The 17,426-nt window shown below is 43.1% G+C and overlaps 1 protein-coding gene across 5 annotated transcripts in view; it reads left to right on the top strand.

Moving 5' to 3' along the window:
* The window catches only part of mapre2 (microtubule-associated protein, RP/EB family, member 2), a 53,833-nt gene that overhangs the window by 33,968 nt on the left and 2,439 nt on the right, over window positions 1–17,426 (top strand). For all 5 annotated transcript variants that reach the window (XM_088919300.1, XM_088919301.1, XM_088919302.1 and 2 more), the window contains 5 exons: window positions 3,061–3,188; window positions 8,850–8,995; window positions 9,589–9,802; window positions 13,080–13,219; window positions 13,840–13,998. In XM_088919300.1, coding sequence (XP_088775426.1) covers window positions 3,068–3,188; window positions 8,850–8,995; window positions 9,589–9,802; window positions 13,080–13,219; window positions 13,840–13,998 — 780 coding nt within the window. In that variant the 5' untranslated portion in view covers window positions 3,061–3,067. The remainder of the gene's footprint in view (window positions 1–3,060; window positions 3,189–8,849; window positions 8,996–9,588; window positions 9,803–13,079; window positions 13,220–13,839; window positions 13,999–17,426) is intronic.

Raw genomic sequence — 17,426 nt, 5'->3', positions numbered from 1 at the left:
TTCACCCATCAATCTGTCAGTCCCTCTTTCTGCATCAGTACTTAAATTTTACCCTGTTACAATTTCTTTTCTGATTACACACAGTTGATTGGTAAGATGTGAAATGTCTTTGCAGAGATTGTAAGCTGAATAAAAAAAAATCCATATACTGTCTTAGAAGATAAAGCAAAATCCTCTAAAAAATGCTGTTGGGAATTATCAACAAGGATGGAGCTTTAGTGAAGGGTTCTCGATTTTAAGATAGTCCTGAACCAAAGTTTTTTTTAATATCTTTTTAGAAATCCAATTTTATCAATAAAGAAGATACCATGCTGCCTTCTAGTCCATTTTTTAAGGGCCGGTATTGTGTGGCACTTCATAAATGTGCTAAATGTTTTAAAGGCAAAGGAAATGGTAATTAGACTGCGTTGCTAATACCAGAACCCTTGGCTTGCCTGCAGTAAAGGCCTTTTCCTGTTTTTGAGATAAAATTTGTCTACTTTTAGAAGGCTGAAGTACGCTGACATAACAATGGGAGAAACAACCATAGGAAATCAGTCCTCGTTAGCATTTCGCGCCCAGACAGACGTATCTGCTGTTATGCCTGGTAGCCATAGCAACAGTGACAATCAAAATGGTTGTCATCATAGTAATTGTATTACCAAACAGACCACATCCACTCTTTTCCGAGTGGGGGTGTACTGTGATAGTTTGAGGCAGACATCCACACATTATGCAGGCTCCATATCTGGGTATAATTCACCAGATTTGAATAGAGAACTTCTGGAATTTTATATAAGGAATTTATATCCATGTTTTTTTGTTTGTTTATCACATCACCACAGGTTTACCACGAGTTCTGGCTGATAATTGAGAGAAGACTTTGACTAAATACAGAAGCTTTTTTCTCTCTTATAGTGACAAATCTCTTTCCATTAAATCATAGCACTGAGTGACCGATCTGTTTTTTCCTGGCTGCAGCTCGCCACCGTAATGGAGCCCGAAGAGAAGTGTACTTCATTTATGTAGGCTAGACTGCACCACCAGGCTTTTGAAAATTACAAAACCTCTCGTGTTTTTTGTCTTGGGAGCTGCAACAGCTGTCGAGCTAACACGTGTACACCAGACCTCACAAAGTTAGAATGTAACTGAGAAATATTAAACTTGTCCGAGCATACTGAAACATGCACAGCACCTAACAGGCATTAGGCCAGCAGCTATATCACCCTGCAGCTGAGCAGGTGTGAGCCTGGTCAGTACCTGGATGGGGGACCTCATGGAAAAAACTAAGGTTGGTGCTGGAAGAGGTGTTAGTGGGGGTAGCAGGGGGTGCTGAACTGCGGTCTGTGTGGGTCCTAATGCCCCAGTATAGTGATGGGGACAATATACTGTAAAAGGGCGGTGTCCTTCGAATGAGACATAAAACCGATGGTCTGACTCTCTGTGGTCATAAAAATCCTTGGGTGTTTTTTGAAAAGAGTAGGGGTGTAACCGTGGTTACCCATTGGCCTTTACCAATCATGGCCTCCTCATAATCCCCGTCTATGAACTGGCTTCATCACTCTGTTCTCCTCCCCACTGAGAGCTGGTGTGTGGTGAGTGTACTGGTGCACTATGGCTGCCGTCGCACCATCCAGGTGGAGCTGCACACTGGTGGTGGTGGAGGGGAGTCCCCATTACCTGTAAAGCTTTGAGTGGAGTGTCCAGAAAAAGCGCTTTGTAAGTGTAAAGAATAATTATTAGAAGTAGTAACTAAAGCTAAAATAATTTCTGATTTAAGACTGTTGGGCCTCAAAATGAGTTAGTTTGGAAAGGATGTATAGACTTTCTATAGGCACTGTAAATACAATTGTTTTTCTTTTGTTTTTCTCCAAACACAAATGTTTGAAAGGTTGCTGAACAGTGTAATATACATAAATTGGAATCTTTGAACAAACGCTGTGTATGGGGAAAAAAAAAATCTAAAGAGCTTAAAAGTCTGATTTACGGTGGCTAGATGGATGAGACAAGATAGAAATCACCACTTTGAAGGAAATGGTGTAGGGCTTCCTGGGTTTTCGAGTGTGTTGATTGTGTTGCATTGTGTCGACAGCACCTGGAGGGAGCTCTGGTGCCTGCAATGGGAAGTGTAGTGCTCTCCAGCAAGCCATCTGCGTCTCCTGCTCTGAATCCACAGCTCCCGCCACAGGGAGCAGAGAGCACCAGCGTACTTGTGTGCTGGAGTGAAGGAATTCCTGAAAATGAAGCCTCATAATTCCTTGCATCTATTGAACACTTTTCATCCCAAAGGATCTCTTAGTGTGTCTCGTATAGTAGGAGACTGATTTAATCCTCTGCTGAAGTACAGCAACCGCTTGTCAGACTGGGTAACGGCAGCCGATAGGCAGAGAGGTGGGTCAGTCCTTTACCCATCAAATTAAGGGGGAAATGGGAGGAAGGATCGACTGGGCGAACCCTATGTGTATGTTAGCCGGGACAACAAAGTGGACGCTTCTGCTGCTCTGCGAAATGCCGTGGCATCTTTAGTAATCAAGTAATCAGGACTCCAAGTTAATGTTTCATTGAAAGGACAGGATCTGCTGGCTAAGTGACATGACCCAGGCTTGTAACCATAATAGCGGAGCTCACCCCTTGCAGCTAGGGTAAATCCTGGTGACAATCGGTTAGTGTCATTAGCCAGGCTCGAACCTGTGATCGTAGAGTGCTCAGGTAAATCCTGGTCACAGTCGGCTAGTGACATAACCGAGGCTTGAACCCGTAATCGTAGAGCTCACCCCATGCAGCTAGGGTAAATCCTGGTCACAGTCGGCTAGTGACATGACCCAGGCCCCTGCGATCGTAGATCTCTGCCACGGTTACATTCTTACTCTGTGTTCAGGTAAATCTTAGACACAGTTGGCTAGTGACACAATCTAGGCTTGAACCTGCAACTGTAGCTTTGGTGAGCATCTTCACCAGTTGGGCCACCCAGGAGGCCACTAGGATTATGCTTCCTAACCAGTAATTTCTGTCTGAATTTGTGCAGCTGATCAGAAGGGTTTCCTTTTAAGTTCATCTCTTTTTTTTTCTGTGTGTTTGCAGCTGGGGGATGGCGGTCAACGTGTATTCTACCTCAATAACCCAGGAGACGATGAGCAGGCATGACATCACTGCCTGGGTTAACGACATACTCTGTTTAAACTACACAAAAGTTGAACAGCTCTCTTCAGGTAAGACATTCCCTCCTTACAGCATCCTTTTTTGCTTTTTTGTTGAACTGAAGCAGTAGAGTAGTCTTCCATCTGGAAGTGTGATATTTTTCACCCCAAGATTTTCCAAAAATTGGAGGTCACTCCGTCGTATGACCCACTAACTTGGCAACCACAAGAGCAACTACTGTACCTCAGTATGCTGGAGGAGTTACCAATGATAAAAGGACAGTCTGTGTGTCTGCTAGATTGTAATCATCATGGCTTAATCATCACGTTTATACGTGGTTGTTAGAAACCTCAGTTGTTAGCGGTTTGGAAATTATCCATGGTCTGCTGCTTTAGTTTGATTTTTTTTTCATTTAATAATTAAATGATCTAAGGTGTGTTTGTTGTAGCGTGGCTAAGTAGGCCAGGATTCGCACAGTCTTAACATTTGGGCAAGAACACATAATGATTTGATTTAGTTTAACAAGGTTATTTTTGTCATTTTAAACCATAAAGTAACCATGAGAAATGTATCAGTCGCATAAGATGTGATTATTTCTAGGATATAGTCTAATTTTCTGTGACACATTTCTTAATGGCATGTTAAAGTGACATATTAGCTTTTACTTGAACATGGTAAATATGCCACAATTTGTCTGGTTTGCCTGAGTCCTGAGTATTAGCACTAATAATCTGCGCCCAGGGGATACAGTTCTCAGTCAAATGCTGAATGGGTCAGTGCTGGCCTATTTGTCCCCATCATTGCTGCATGTGCAAAGAAATATATCTGCCTTGCTTATGGTCCTATGATGTATTTTTGTTGTAAAATGGCAAAATGTTCGTGTTTTTCTCTCAGGTATATTTGCAGTTCATTCATAACTTGGTTGGTGAAAGTATGTATAAGCAGGTATAAAATGCCTCGTCCATTTTAAAAGCAGTTCAATGATGTATAGCCTTCCTGTGTGAATTTTTTCCATACCAACAGACTGTCTCTCTCCAGTATACTTATTCTGCCAAAAAAGCAGAGCGTAGTATTTCCATTTGAGATTTGAGTCCGTGTCGTATTCCCTAGTTTATCTCTGAATAGCAGAACAAATTTGTTGAGCTTGTGTATTTAGATCAACTTGAAAGGGCCTGAGGTGGCGTGGTGGCACAGTGGGTAACGTTGCTGCGTCATATCACTGGGGACCTGGCGAACTATCTGCGTGGAGCTTGTATGTTCTCCCTGTGTTCATGCGGGTGTCCTCCCACAGTCCAACGACACACGGGCAGGTTAACTGGCCCTGGTGTGCGTGTCTGTTTGTGTCTGTGTGGGCCCTGCGATGGACTGGCGTCCTGTCCAAGGTGTACCCTGCCTTGCGCCTGTTGCTTGCTGGGATAGGCTCCGGCTCCCCTGCCACCCTAAATTGGAAGGAGCAGTTAGACAGTGGATGGATGAAATCAGCCTGAACCTTACATGCAGAGACAAGTTTTAAGATTTAGATTAATTTGCATTGTGTTATCGAGAATTGTGTATCGATTGCACACTTGACTTCACTGCACATTTAAATGTATACAATTTTTAATTAGCTAAGGGCACAAAGTTGCCCAGAAAGGAAGAGAAAGCCACTAGCACCGCAATAGGGATAGGTCACAGGGAACAGCAACCTCAGTGCTGCCTTTGTTTGGTTTTCATCCGCCAAGACGCTACTCTGCAACCCTCTTAAAATAGATGTCTGTATTTCTGCATGCACGGTACCCCAGAAAATGGTGAAACATGACCCCATTATCCTCAAAATAGTCCTCAGTCACTCGACCGTGCTAGGCTGAAATTCCCAATCCTCAAAAGAGGGAACAGCAAGGTTTTACTGGAATTTGCTGTATCAAGAGCAGTTTGTAAGAGTAAACTTATACCTCTTACTTAACTTTGTCCCAGTTAACATTTCCTTATCATGCTGGTGAACTGTTAGAGAACATACTCCCTTAAAGTCACTCATTTTTTGGTTAGAAAGTTGTTAGGCTGCCTCTTCCTAGTAAATGGCTTTGTGGAATAAGCCAAGCGACACCAGGAAAGTGCTCATTTGAGTCTTAAAGTAGTTTTTTAAAGCCTGGGTCTCCCACTCCTGGGACTGGAGAACCACACACCTGCTAGTTTATGTACCAGCCAAGGTCTCGGTTACACAATTGAACTTGTAATTAACATTATACTCGGATTAATTTGAACTGCATTGAGATGATTTATTCTCAGATTTTCTGGGTGTTTTACCGATTACCTTTTCAGCTTTGAACTATTGCGTTGCTTAAGTAAAACAAAATGCAAGTTTTGTTCTGCTCAAGATCTTGGAAAATATATCAGTCTTCCTAGTTCCATTGAGGCCTCGATCAGGTGATTAAACTGGGTGGGATTGAAAAGCAGCAGGTGAGAGCTCCCGGTTTTAAAGTGTTTTTGGTGCAGATATGTGTGTGGGACATAGGCATTCCTGTACATGGCTCTTGGTTTTACTCTGTCCACTGTGAAAGCAATTTGCCAGCACAATCAAGATTTGTGCAGTCATTATTGGAGACTATAGTATTGAATTAAAATTATTGAACATTTATGTAGTGTATGTATATACTGTTTTGTCTCACAAAAGAAATCCCTGCATGCAGTCCCACTCACCATTAATGATGATGGGGACATTGGGTACACTTAACATTTCTGCTTAAAATTTCATTTTTCAAAGAATACCTACAGTATGCTATTAAGTGAGGAATAGCTGGGCATTGAAAATACAAGCACTGTGCAAAAGCTTTTGGAGTATTTAATGATTTTCATTTCAAATTTGGTTTACAAGTCTGTAGCTGCGCTTGCTGTACATCCGAATCCCCTGTCATGCTGAGAAATTAATCCCTTCCCCATGAGATAATTCCTTGATGTAATTGCATGATGTAGAATATACCCGTACGTTTCCTGTGTTAGTATGCTCTCTGGTCTACTCTAATCCTTTTTAATGAGAGAATTCCCTGAATGATCTCAGATCCAGCCCTGTGGTTCAATGCTAAAGGTTAACCTCATCTGTTGCAACATGTAGCAAAATTTCCTCCAAAAAAGGCATTTTGTTTACTTCTAGAATTGCAATTTTTACTCATTCCTTGATGGCGCTGTTTCAATGTCTGTTGCTTTGTTTTCTTCAAAAGTCAGCCTAGCATTGTGTTTCTGGGAGCAGTTTATCTGTTAAGAATCAAGACGGTATTTTTCTCATGGTGCTAGGGCTTGATAATGGATATTCCCCCTGGTTATTTCATCCAACGATTACTTTTCTCGTTTGTGCCTTGATCTGGTTTCTTTGAAATCTTTGGATGTCTGACTGTGTTGTAAGAAACCCTCAATCTCTGAGTCATAATAATCTAGGCTTGTGCTCTAAGTGTGTGAATTCTTAACATTTCTTTCTTTAGTGGCATTTAGAATTTAGTTCCATGTTAACTTTTCAATGGAATTGAGGTATTTTCAGTTGTTTATTTTAGTTGTATTAAGGCATTGCATACTTGTATACATTATTTAATATATAATTATTTTGCTGATAATTTTTAGTATTTTGTATATTTTTATATAGCACTCATGATATAATAAATTGATCTCATCATCAATGTGGTAGGAATATAAATTATTTCCTATAAATCACGACTGCCCAGGCGTTTGCTGTAATCTAAAGCAAAAAAAAGTTCAGAATTGGAGAGAACATTTTATTCTGAATTATGTATACATTTTCCATGTTTTTGAAATCTTCATGTTGTCCTCAGATGAGTAATTCACCTGTAACAATACTGTTGTTTGGTGGGTGCATTTGTGTTTTTCCCAAGGTTCAAATCAGTGGTTGACAGATTGTTCTGTGAGTGCTGCTGTACTAGTTTGTCCTCAGATGTTGTTGTCTGTTTTGCAGTTTCCGCACAAGGGAAGGCTCTGACCCAGAGCCAGGCGTTTTGCAGATGGAAAGCCCCTGCTATGTTGTCAAGGTCTAGTTGTCTGGCAGCACGTTTCCTATAGACCAGATTTCTCTGAAGGGAGAAATTCACGTTAAACAGCACTCCATTAAAACCTGTCTGTTTACATACACACGATGGTCCCTCAGCATGGCAGAACGCACTCACCAGAGCGGAGCAGACCCTTGTCGTTCTCCGTAGCCTGTGAATGTGTCTGGGCGTAGGACTTAAGGATGTGATCTTTCTTTGTGTGACAAGGAAGGCTTGAAAAGAAACTTTTGTCAATCCATAACATTTTCATTCATCCAGTGTCTTAACGGCTTTAACCAAGGTCAAGGGGGGGCCGGAACTCGGACCAGAGGACAAGACAGTAGTCCAGTTAGAGAGAAGGCTCATGTGTTTTAGGTTGTCAGCCCTGTTCCTTCTGCACATTGCTGATATAGCACTAATTTTATGCATCACTAAAGGCTACCCAGAGCTGATGCAGGCCTGGAGCTGCTTGGCCAAGAACAGTTAGCTGTGCCAGTCTCTCTTTAACTGTGTTAGGGTCTGAAAGACAGACATGCAGGCAGCAGCTTGGCTTTTGCACCATTGAGACTTTTGCTTTTATGTAACCACATTTATTATGTGGCAAGCAGGAAACCCATCCACCCAGCAAGAGGTTTTAATGCGACTTGTCATTTTTCTGGGGGGTGGGGTTTGTGCATGACGTTTGGGGGGCCTTGGAAACGCGACGGACGAAACCGTGCAGTAGGCAGAGCCAGCGTCGTTGAGGCTGTGCTGCGTGTTTGATTCGTTCTGGCGATTTCTCCCTTCCAAGGGCCCGTTTAAGATCCAGTGGCAAGAGCAACTGACAAAACCACGAGCCAGCAGGACGGACAAAGTCTTCTTTCTTTGCCTTCACGGTATTTCTTTTTGAGTGTTGTCAGTCTTTTTGATATGTGGACCACAAAACCATAGTTTAAAGCTGTTGGTGTTCTTCATGCCCTCAGCATTCTACTACAGTCTTGTAAAAGAAACATGACCTTTTTCTTTATAGTGAATTAAAAGAATTTGGGGCAAATTCAGCTAGGCTCCAAGTGATTTTTTCTTAACTTTCAGTAAGTAACAAACACACAATTTGATTGCTGTAGCAAGGGACTGTAACCAGGTGCTTTACAGTACTGTAGTTTTCAGACTATCAATGTCTAATGAATCAGGCTGTCCTTTATGCGTGGGAAAAATCAAAATGGGATTGTGACCTGCAATAACATTCTCCTAAGTGCAAAGTTAAAGCAAGCAAGGACAGCTTTAGGTTTTAAGAGTCTTATTTGACACCTGCATTAAGTGCTGGGAAATCTATCTGGGACACTGGGAAGTTTAAATGAAAATGGCACAATAAAAAGGTATTCCGTAGTGTGACTATAATAGCAGATTTATACTATATAAAGGATTAAAAATGCTTGGACTGGCTGGTCTAATCATGCTGGCAGGATACATTGCCAAACACTGTATCTCTGATGCTATGGAAAGGGTTCCTGTATTAATTAATAAAACTTCAAATTGCGTCTGGAAGAACAAAAGTCCGTTTAGCATTTGTTCCTTTTAATGCTTTTTGATGATAAAAGGTTTAGTCCAAAACGTGCCCCATCGGCGTCTCCGTGCTGTCAAGCTCCCGGGGTGCCAATATTGGCTGATGGCCCAGAGCCCAGAGCTCGGAGAGCTCAGCGATGTCCTAGCTGCGGTGTAACCGTGCCGCACTTGTCCCCTCTGCAGGCGCAGCCTACTGCCAGTTCATGGACATGCTCTTCCCTGGCTGCATCAGCCTGAAGAAAGTCAAATTCCAGGCCAAGCTGGAGCACGAGTACATTCACAACTTCAAGCTTCTGCAGGCGTCCTTCAAAAGGATGAACGTCGACAAGGTGAGCGAGTCGCACCACGTTCTGTTGCTCTTTCATCGTGGTTACGTGACAAGGCCCGCAGGTGTGTTCATTTTATTTGCAATGTGCAGTTTCCATTCAGATTGTCTATCTAGTGCACGGCTGTCAAGTTGACCTTAGCATAGTCAGAAGCGATGCCCTGGCTCTGTGGCTCAGGATCTGCGCCTGTGGCTGGAAGGTTGCCGGTTCGTATCCCACGGCCGGCAGAGGAATCCTACTCCGTTGGGCCCCTGAGCAAGGCCCTTCACCCCAACTGCTCCAGGGGCGCCGTATAAATGGCTGACCCTGCGCTCTGACCCCAAGCTTGTCTCCTTGTCTGTGTGTCTCACGGAGAGCAAGTTGGAGTAGGCGAAAAGACAAATTCTTAATACAAGAAATTGTATATGGCCAATAAAGTCAACTAGCCATGTCTCCTTGTAAAGCCTGTGTAATTGAAAGTAACGCGTAATAAGCACAAAGTGTGTGTGAAACACCAACATGAAGGTGCTAAGTGTAACCAACACTTTTTCAGGGTTGGTGTTGCCAGATTGCCCCTCCTGCACCTGAAGTCTGTTCTCGCCTTTCTTGTGATCCAGATTATTCCGGTGGAGAAACTGGTGAAGGGCCGGTTCCAGGACAACCTCGACTTCATCCAGTGGTTCAAGAAGTTCTTCGACGCCAATTACGACGGCAAGGAGTACGACCCGGTGCAAGCCAGGCAGGGGCAGGATGCCATCCCCCCCCCGGACCCCGGCGAACAGATCTTCAACCTGCCCAAGAAGTCTCACCATGCAAGCTCCCCCACCGCAGGTAAGGCCGGAGTGGAGCCAGCAGACAGCAGAGCCTGGTCACATGCGCTGGCGGGCCCCTCGGACCGGCGCCCGTTGACTGCGGCTTCAAGGAGTTCAAGGTTGTAAAAGGAGTTATCGGTTCTTTTCTGACAGAAAGTGTGGTATTTTGGGAATCGTGTCTGGTGGTTGTTGCCGTCAGCTGTTGATTACGTTGCTGCATTTAGGTCTAAAATCCAAAATCTTAAGTTTCACTACGATCGACTAATTTCTGTTTCTTGCCTGCCCGGAGGAGTGTATTTAGGCGCATCGACTAAATTGACTTAATTAAATAAGTTAAAAAGAAATGAATAAGGTGCTGTGTTGATAATGGGTTGGATACACAATGAAGCGTAGTGCTGGCACTAATAATAATAGTAAACTTTATTTTATATAGCGCCTTTAAAGGTGGCTTCTCAAAGTGCTTTACAGGATGACAACAATAAATAAGAAGAATACACAAGATAAAACACAATTACAATATATAGAGGAGACCGTGGATGGTGGTACTAAGAAAGGCAGAGGGGTGAAGAATGGAACAAGTTCAGTAAAGGCTTTTCTGAAGAAGAGGGTTTTGAGTCTGGATTTGAAGGAGTTTAGAGAAGGTGACTCTCTGATATCCTTGGGGGTGACTCTCTGATATCCCTAATGTCTTGGCATTTTGATGCAATGCTCAGTTACAAAAGATTAGTTCGTGTTTTTAGTTGTCCAGATTCCATCTAAATGTCTAAATTCAGAGAATTGGGTTTCACTTCAAATTCACATTTATGGATTAAGCCAGTCTACCAAATTCCCATTCCCTCCAGGACATACTCTGTGAATGTAGGGGGCTCCAGGAACTGAACAGAAGGTTTGCTACAACAGGAAATGTTCTTGCTTTTCTGTTTGACTGGCATCGTAAAGCAATGGCTTCTCTATTCCAAGTGAGTTCCTCTGCTTACAAACTGCAGACAAGGCTGGAGCAGTTCCTTTAGTTTATAGGTGATCTGTGGGAGTCGTTTACTGTAGCTGGGCAGCTTTGAGAGAGAGAAAAGCAGTAGTTTACCACATGGTGATCTGCCTCACCAAAGTACTGCGAGATACGAGAAAGGTGTGTTCCACAGTATTGAGCACTGCGAAGTCAGAAAAAGAGCATCGCAGTCATTCAGCTCACTGTGCTGAATTTCAGCCTGCATTCCCAGCTTCTGTGAGCCCAGGACTGCCGGGACTTGGAAATTGCTTAGCTTGCACAGCTCCGAGACTGTTTTGTCAGGATTCCTTCATTTATCCTGCGGAAGAAAGATGTTGTTGTGTTTTTTTTTATTTTTAATCTTTAGAATTTAGGCTGTGCTTGTATTGCAGGGAAGTGAGTTGAAGTGAGCATATTATTGTAGAAGCTTCTTCTGTAATATACCGTGTTATACAAATTTCTGCCTTGTGGTGCAATGCTCAATGCACCATGGAGGTGATAATTAAAAATTCCTTCTTTGCGTGGGCTACATATGACAGCCCGTACTGTACCACACCAAGCTACATGCACCCTATAATCCCCAACTTCTGAGAGCACAATTATAGAACTTGCCCTAGAATGAGAATTACTCACCAACTACTAATGTATGCTTAAGTATATATACAGTATATAAAACCAATACTTATACTATATATACTCATGATACTTCCAGGAACTTGAAAAGTAGCTTTAATTTTTTGTTCCATAATTTAATAGGAAAGTACAGGCACTGTGCTCTGCATTTCATATGAATTTATACAGGAAACCTATAACGTTAAAAGATAATTACTGTGCTGCTTGAGCTCTCCAGCTCTCTAATGAGGCTCAGTGGCTCATTAGAGACCTTTATGTTCTCTAAAACAGTGAGCTACAGAAACATGGCTTTTTCTACAATTAGGCCTTTGCAGTTTTCCTAGACTCCTAGCTGACATTTCCTGTCTCTGTAGAAAGTAATTGCATTAAGGTGCTGCGGGTTGTGATTATTGTATATAAAATACGGTGGTTTGTTGGGGTTGTTTCCTCTTTCTGCCCATGACACGTCAGTCCCTGTTCCCTGAGACGCGAGTCCCTCCGCCTCTTCAGGGGCCGTGTGGCCTGACTGCAGCTCTTGGAACAGCGCGGAAGATTTTACAGCTTTTCAGGGCTTAGGGAGGCCTCATCTGTGGTTCCATTGGGTGCAAATACAGGCTTTAATAATTTTCTCTAGACTTCCTTCTGTGGTTCTGTCGTGCAGTTGTTTGGGTTACTTGGGGGTATTCTAGTTTTTGTTTTTCAAGAGCTCTGAGGGTGTGACTCAGACTGCTGTGTACACTGGAGGGTGGTGAGATGTCATGGTTTTTAGGCTCCGTACCACCTACATTTGTGTGCCGAGTGAATATCAGACATTTTTAGGTTTTTCTTTAGAATTCGGTCCTCCCCGACTTAAAAAATCGGAGTTTTCTCGCCCACTTGAAGGAGGCCTTAAAATACCCTACCAATTCTTGGCAACCAAAACCAGCGCCGGGAAGCCTGTGTGAAACATGGCTCGTTTCCGCGGGTCTTTGTTCTTCCATTCTGGCAAGGCTTTTGTTTTTCTGAGCAGTCCGACATGGCTTACAGGCAGAGATCGTTCTCAGTGATACGTTATCATCCTCGTCCTTGGGTGCTACCATTCTGGCATTTCACAGGAATGTAAAACCCACTGAGCCCTGGTGTTAAAGGACTTGCGAGTGTGAGGGCTGCCCTAGCTCGGCTCACTCCAGCTGGGCTCCAGGAGCCTCGACTGATTTATTGACTGTTGTGTACTGTACCGCCTACAGTACGGTCAGTGTCAGCAGTGTCGGGTTGTCTTTTGTATTTTGTGTCGGTTGCTGTACTGTCATGTCCTGAGAGAACTTGACTATCGTATCGGTACCTATGGCAAATAAACTCCCATCTAATTGAAGCCGCCTTTCCCAGTCCACAGATTTAGAAATCTGCCCTGTGTGCATATCTCTGTGACGAAAGTGTCAGGAGTAACTCCTGACGCCTTGCCTCAGTGAACAGGTTCTGCAGTACGATAGTCCCGCTGTGTCTTCTTGAAGGATCTGATAAAGCGCCATGCGTCATCGGAGTGTTATAAGGGTTATATATTCTTATGATCTTCTATAAAAAGACATTTTATACTAACTAAATTTTTAACAACTGGATTTATGCCTTAGGATCTCCAAGCACTTACTGAGGAGTGAATTATTGACCATATCATGGATATCTTCATTTTGACTGCTAATATTACTTCCCCCTTTATTCACAGGTGCTGCCAGGTCAAGTCCAGCCGCAAAACCCTCAACGCCGTCGTCCCGACCCTCATCTGCTAAAAAGGCACCTGCAGCAACCACTCCTGCCAAGGGGGAAAAGGAGTTAGAAGCGCAGGTCCAGCAGCTCAATGAGCAGGTACTGTACTCTGAGCAGGTACTGTACTCTGAGCAGGTCTAACAGCTCGACGAGCGGGTCCTGTACTCTGTAGTGTATGGGGCTCCAGTGTTTTACTGAGTATAGGACTGGTGTTATTTTCCTGCACTTCTACCCTCTTCAGGCTGGTGCTTGAGATTGTTTTATTTTTGCCCACATCACAGTAAAAATAAGGACATTTGCATAAAAATGTTCCCTAACGATATCGATCTTTGGGTGGCGCGGTGGCTCTGTGGTTGAGGATCTGCGCCTGTGGCTGGAAGGTTGCTGGTTCGTATCCCGCGGCCGGCAGAGGAATCCTACTCCGTTGGGCCCCTGAGCAAGGCCCTTAACCCCAACTGCTCCAGGGGCGCTGTATAAATGGCTGACCCTGTGCTCTGACCCCAAGCTTCTCTCCCTGTCTGTGTGTCTCATGGAGAGCAAGCTGGGGCATGTGAAAAGACAAATTCCTAATACAAGAAATTGTATGTGGCCAATAAAGTGATCTTATCTTTGTGTAATTAGAAGGTGTGATTGTGAATGATTTTTTTTTGTGCGTTTTCACGTCTCCAGTCTCGCGGGGGAAAGAGTGACCCGTTATTTTTCCTCCTCCTCCCCGGCAGGTGAACTCGTTAAAACTGGCACTGGAAGGGGTGGAGAAGGAGCGGGATTTCTACTTCGGGAAGCTGCGGGAGATCGAGCTGCTGTGCCAGGAGCAGGGGCAGGACAGCGCCCAGTTCGTGGAGCGGCTAATGGAGGTCCTGTACGCCACAGACGAGCAGGTCAGGCACCCGGTCGCGCTAGCCCGAGGTCCTCTGGCACGCGGCGCCCCGCTGTATTATTGATTAATAATCCCTTACACTTATATAGCGCTTTTCTGGACACTCCACTCAAAGCGCTTTACAGGTAATGGGGATCCCCTCCACCCCCCCCCCAGTGTGCAGCCCCACCTGGGTGATGCGACGGCAGCCGTAGTGCACCAGTACGCTCACCACACAACTTTTCCTGTTGTTGTTGTGGTTTTGGAAGGATAGTTTTAAAAGGGAAGACGCGCGGCACAGAAACCAATGTAACTTTCCCTTGTTAGGCAACGTTTCCCCCTGTAGTCTAGTGAGCACGCGTCTGAATTCCTGCTTCACTCTGATAAACTTGGATTAAATGGCGGGGGTTTCTCCGAACCACAGCAGGAGGGCGGAGGGCCAAGTCGGGATTTAAAAATAACTGAGGTGAGTCCTCACTGGACCTCGCCTGATGAGTGGAAAATCCTTTAATTTAACAATAATCTGAAAGTTACTCTCCATAAATTTCCTGTACCCTTGTCTGATAACATATAATGATCTTGTGGTCTGTGGCTTCACCTATCGTAATCGGAAGCAACTGTTGAGGAAATCCTCAAACAGAACTAGGTTTAAGAATCTGTTATAAATTTGTATTCAAAGCTTAATGTACAGTACTAACGTTTAAAGGTAAACATAAAGTATTTCAAGTAAAATATGGAATGGCCATATGTGTATAGTGCTGCATGTGTTTAGATGCACACAAAAGGCAATAGCGCTCTACTATTTAGAATTGGGAAAAACACGACACGAGTATCCGTGACGGTGTTATGCCTTACCAGCAGCAGCTGCATTCCGCCAGCTCAGCCTGTGAAAAAGACTATACCGTTTTAAGCATGACTGATTTGAGTTGGGCTGGAAAAAAAGGCATACAGTCATTCCCTGTGTTGGCAGACTGCATGTTGTGTTGTAGATGTAAACTGTGGCTTTGCATGTCAGGATGCATGTGTGTTCAGAGATGAGATTATGTGCTCTACACCCGAACCACACAGCAGAAAACCACAGCTTGGACTCCTGTTCCGTTAAACTGGCTAGTCTGGGAACTTCGTTGTTTTTTGTTGCTTGGTGCCTTAAATTGTTTGCAGTTGGAAAATAATAAAAATATTGATGCTTTGAAAGCTAAATATGTTGTAGTTATTTTGCTTTAAGGTCTAAATATTGAAAGGGCTTTTGGATCCAAAAGCTTTGGAGGTCTGTCCTTCAGATCCCTTGTGGTTCAGAGCAATGTGTTCTGCATTTACATAACTTCAGTTTAAAGAGGCCAAAAGCTTTATCTGCACAACCTATGGTCCATATTTCATTCCATAAAAGCCTTGCAGTTCATGCAGTTAGGAATCAAATGTGAAACAAAATCAATTTTGCTGACAGTAGTACGTTTAGAAATAAAGGCACATATTTCTGTCTAGATGTGTATTTTTGCTGCGGAGTCGATGGTGATTAGATTTTTCCCTGTTCAGGAGCCTGATCTGGTCTGTCACCAGTTTTAGATTTGTTTGTAATTTTTTTTTATATAACATAGTTTAAACCTTTAGAAACCGAATCAAGAAGCCAGTGCTAGTGTGCTATGTAGTATAGTACTACTAGTCGTAAACTACTATTTAGTGGGTTTGAATTGGATAAGCTGAAGTCAAGTGTCATGTCTTAAGACAGTCTGACGCCGACTTCAAAACATTACTGGGCTGAACCGGTTGTGTCCCATAGAACTGCGATGTGGTATGCACATACTGAAAATATATGCTTTTGACTTTAATTCTAGAAATGTGATTGTTTGAGCCTTACTTGAGCTTCTGCTTGTATATCGAAAGCCTTAAGCTCTTGGAAGAAGAAGGAAAACTAATAATAAGAGCATTCTATTTCTGGTCTATCATCCATTCTGTTTATCATCTAGCCGGTGGAAGGATGCATTGCAGGGTTTGTTCAGCATGAATGACAGTTTGTAGCAGACTAAGAGGGAAGACAGGGGAAGTCTGTGTTGCTGGATTGAGAGTTTGAATTATTTTATAACACTTCAAAATGTCACTGTAGTCATTAAATCCACCAGAACAGAATCTTCTCATTTTATTTATCTGTTGTAAATGATGCAAGTGACTTTCAATGTCCAGTTTAAGTGATAAAAATGAACTATAGTAGATGCTTTTTTCCTCCTGCAGAGCAGCCAAGTTCTGCAGTTTCCTGAGAGAGCAAGTGAATGAATTCTTAAAATCCGATCTGCTGAGAGGCATAAAAAACAGAAATACCGATCCTGCCAATACGGATACGTTGTATTTGTCTTTAAATTTTCGAGTGTCAACATTGTACGGCTTAGTGTAAAAACGAAGCACAATCTTTGGTACACATACAGTGGTGTGAGAAAGTGTTTGCCCCCTTCCTGATTTCTAATTTTTTTGCATGTTTGTCACACTGAAATGTTTCAGATCATCAAACAAATTGAAATATTAGACAAAGATAACACAAGTAAACACAAAATGCAGTTTTTAAATGAAGGTTTTTATTATTAAGGGAAAAAAAATCCAAACCTACATGGCCCTGTGTGAAAAAGTGATTGCCCCCCTGTTAAAACATAAATCAACTGTGGTTTATCACATCTTTGGAAAGCTGAGTTTAATTTCTCTAGCCACACCCAGGCCTGATTACTGCCACACCTGTTCTCAATCAAGAAATCACTTAAATAGGACCTGCCTGACAAAGTGAAGTAGACCAAAAGATCCTCAAAAGCTAGACATCATGCTGCGATCCAAAGAAATTCAGGAACAAATGAGAAACAGAGTAATTGAGATTTATCAGTCTGGAAAAGGTTAAAGCCATTTCTAAAGCTTTGGGACTCCAGCGAACCACAGTGAGAGCCATTATCCACAAATGGCGAAAACATGGAACAGTGGTGAACCTTCCCAGGAGTGGCAGGCCGACCAAAATTACCCCAAGAGTGCAGCGACGACTCATCCAAGAGGTCACAAAAAACCCCACAACAACATCCAAATAACTGCAGGCTTCACTTGCCTCAGTTAAGGTTAGTGTTCATGACTCCACCATAAGAAAGAGACTGGGCAAAAATGGCCTGCATGGCAGAGTTCGAAGACGAAAACCACTGCTGAGCAAAAAGAACATAAAGGCTCGTCTCAGTTTTGCCAGAAAACATCTTGATGATCCCCAAGACTTTTGGGGAAAATACTCTGTGGACTGACGAGACAAAAGTTGAACTTTTTGGAAGATGTGTGTCCCATTACATCTTGCGTAAAAGTGACACAGCATTTCAGAAAAGGAACATCATACCAACAGTAAAATGTGGTGGTGGTAGTGTGATGGTCTGGGACTGTTTTGCTGCTTCAGGACCTGAAAGACTTGCTGTGGTAAATGGAACCATGAATTCTGCTGTC

Source organism: Atractosteus spatula, chromosome 6 (genome assembly GCF_055471065.1).
Source record: "Atractosteus spatula isolate fAtrSpa1 chromosome 6, fAtrSpa1.hap1, whole genome shotgun sequence".
Lineage (NCBI taxonomy): Eukaryota > Metazoa > Chordata > Actinopteri > Semionotiformes > Lepisosteidae > Atractosteus > Atractosteus spatula.
Note: the sequence above shows the minus strand (reverse complement) of the source record. Positions and strands in the feature narration are given on the sequence as shown.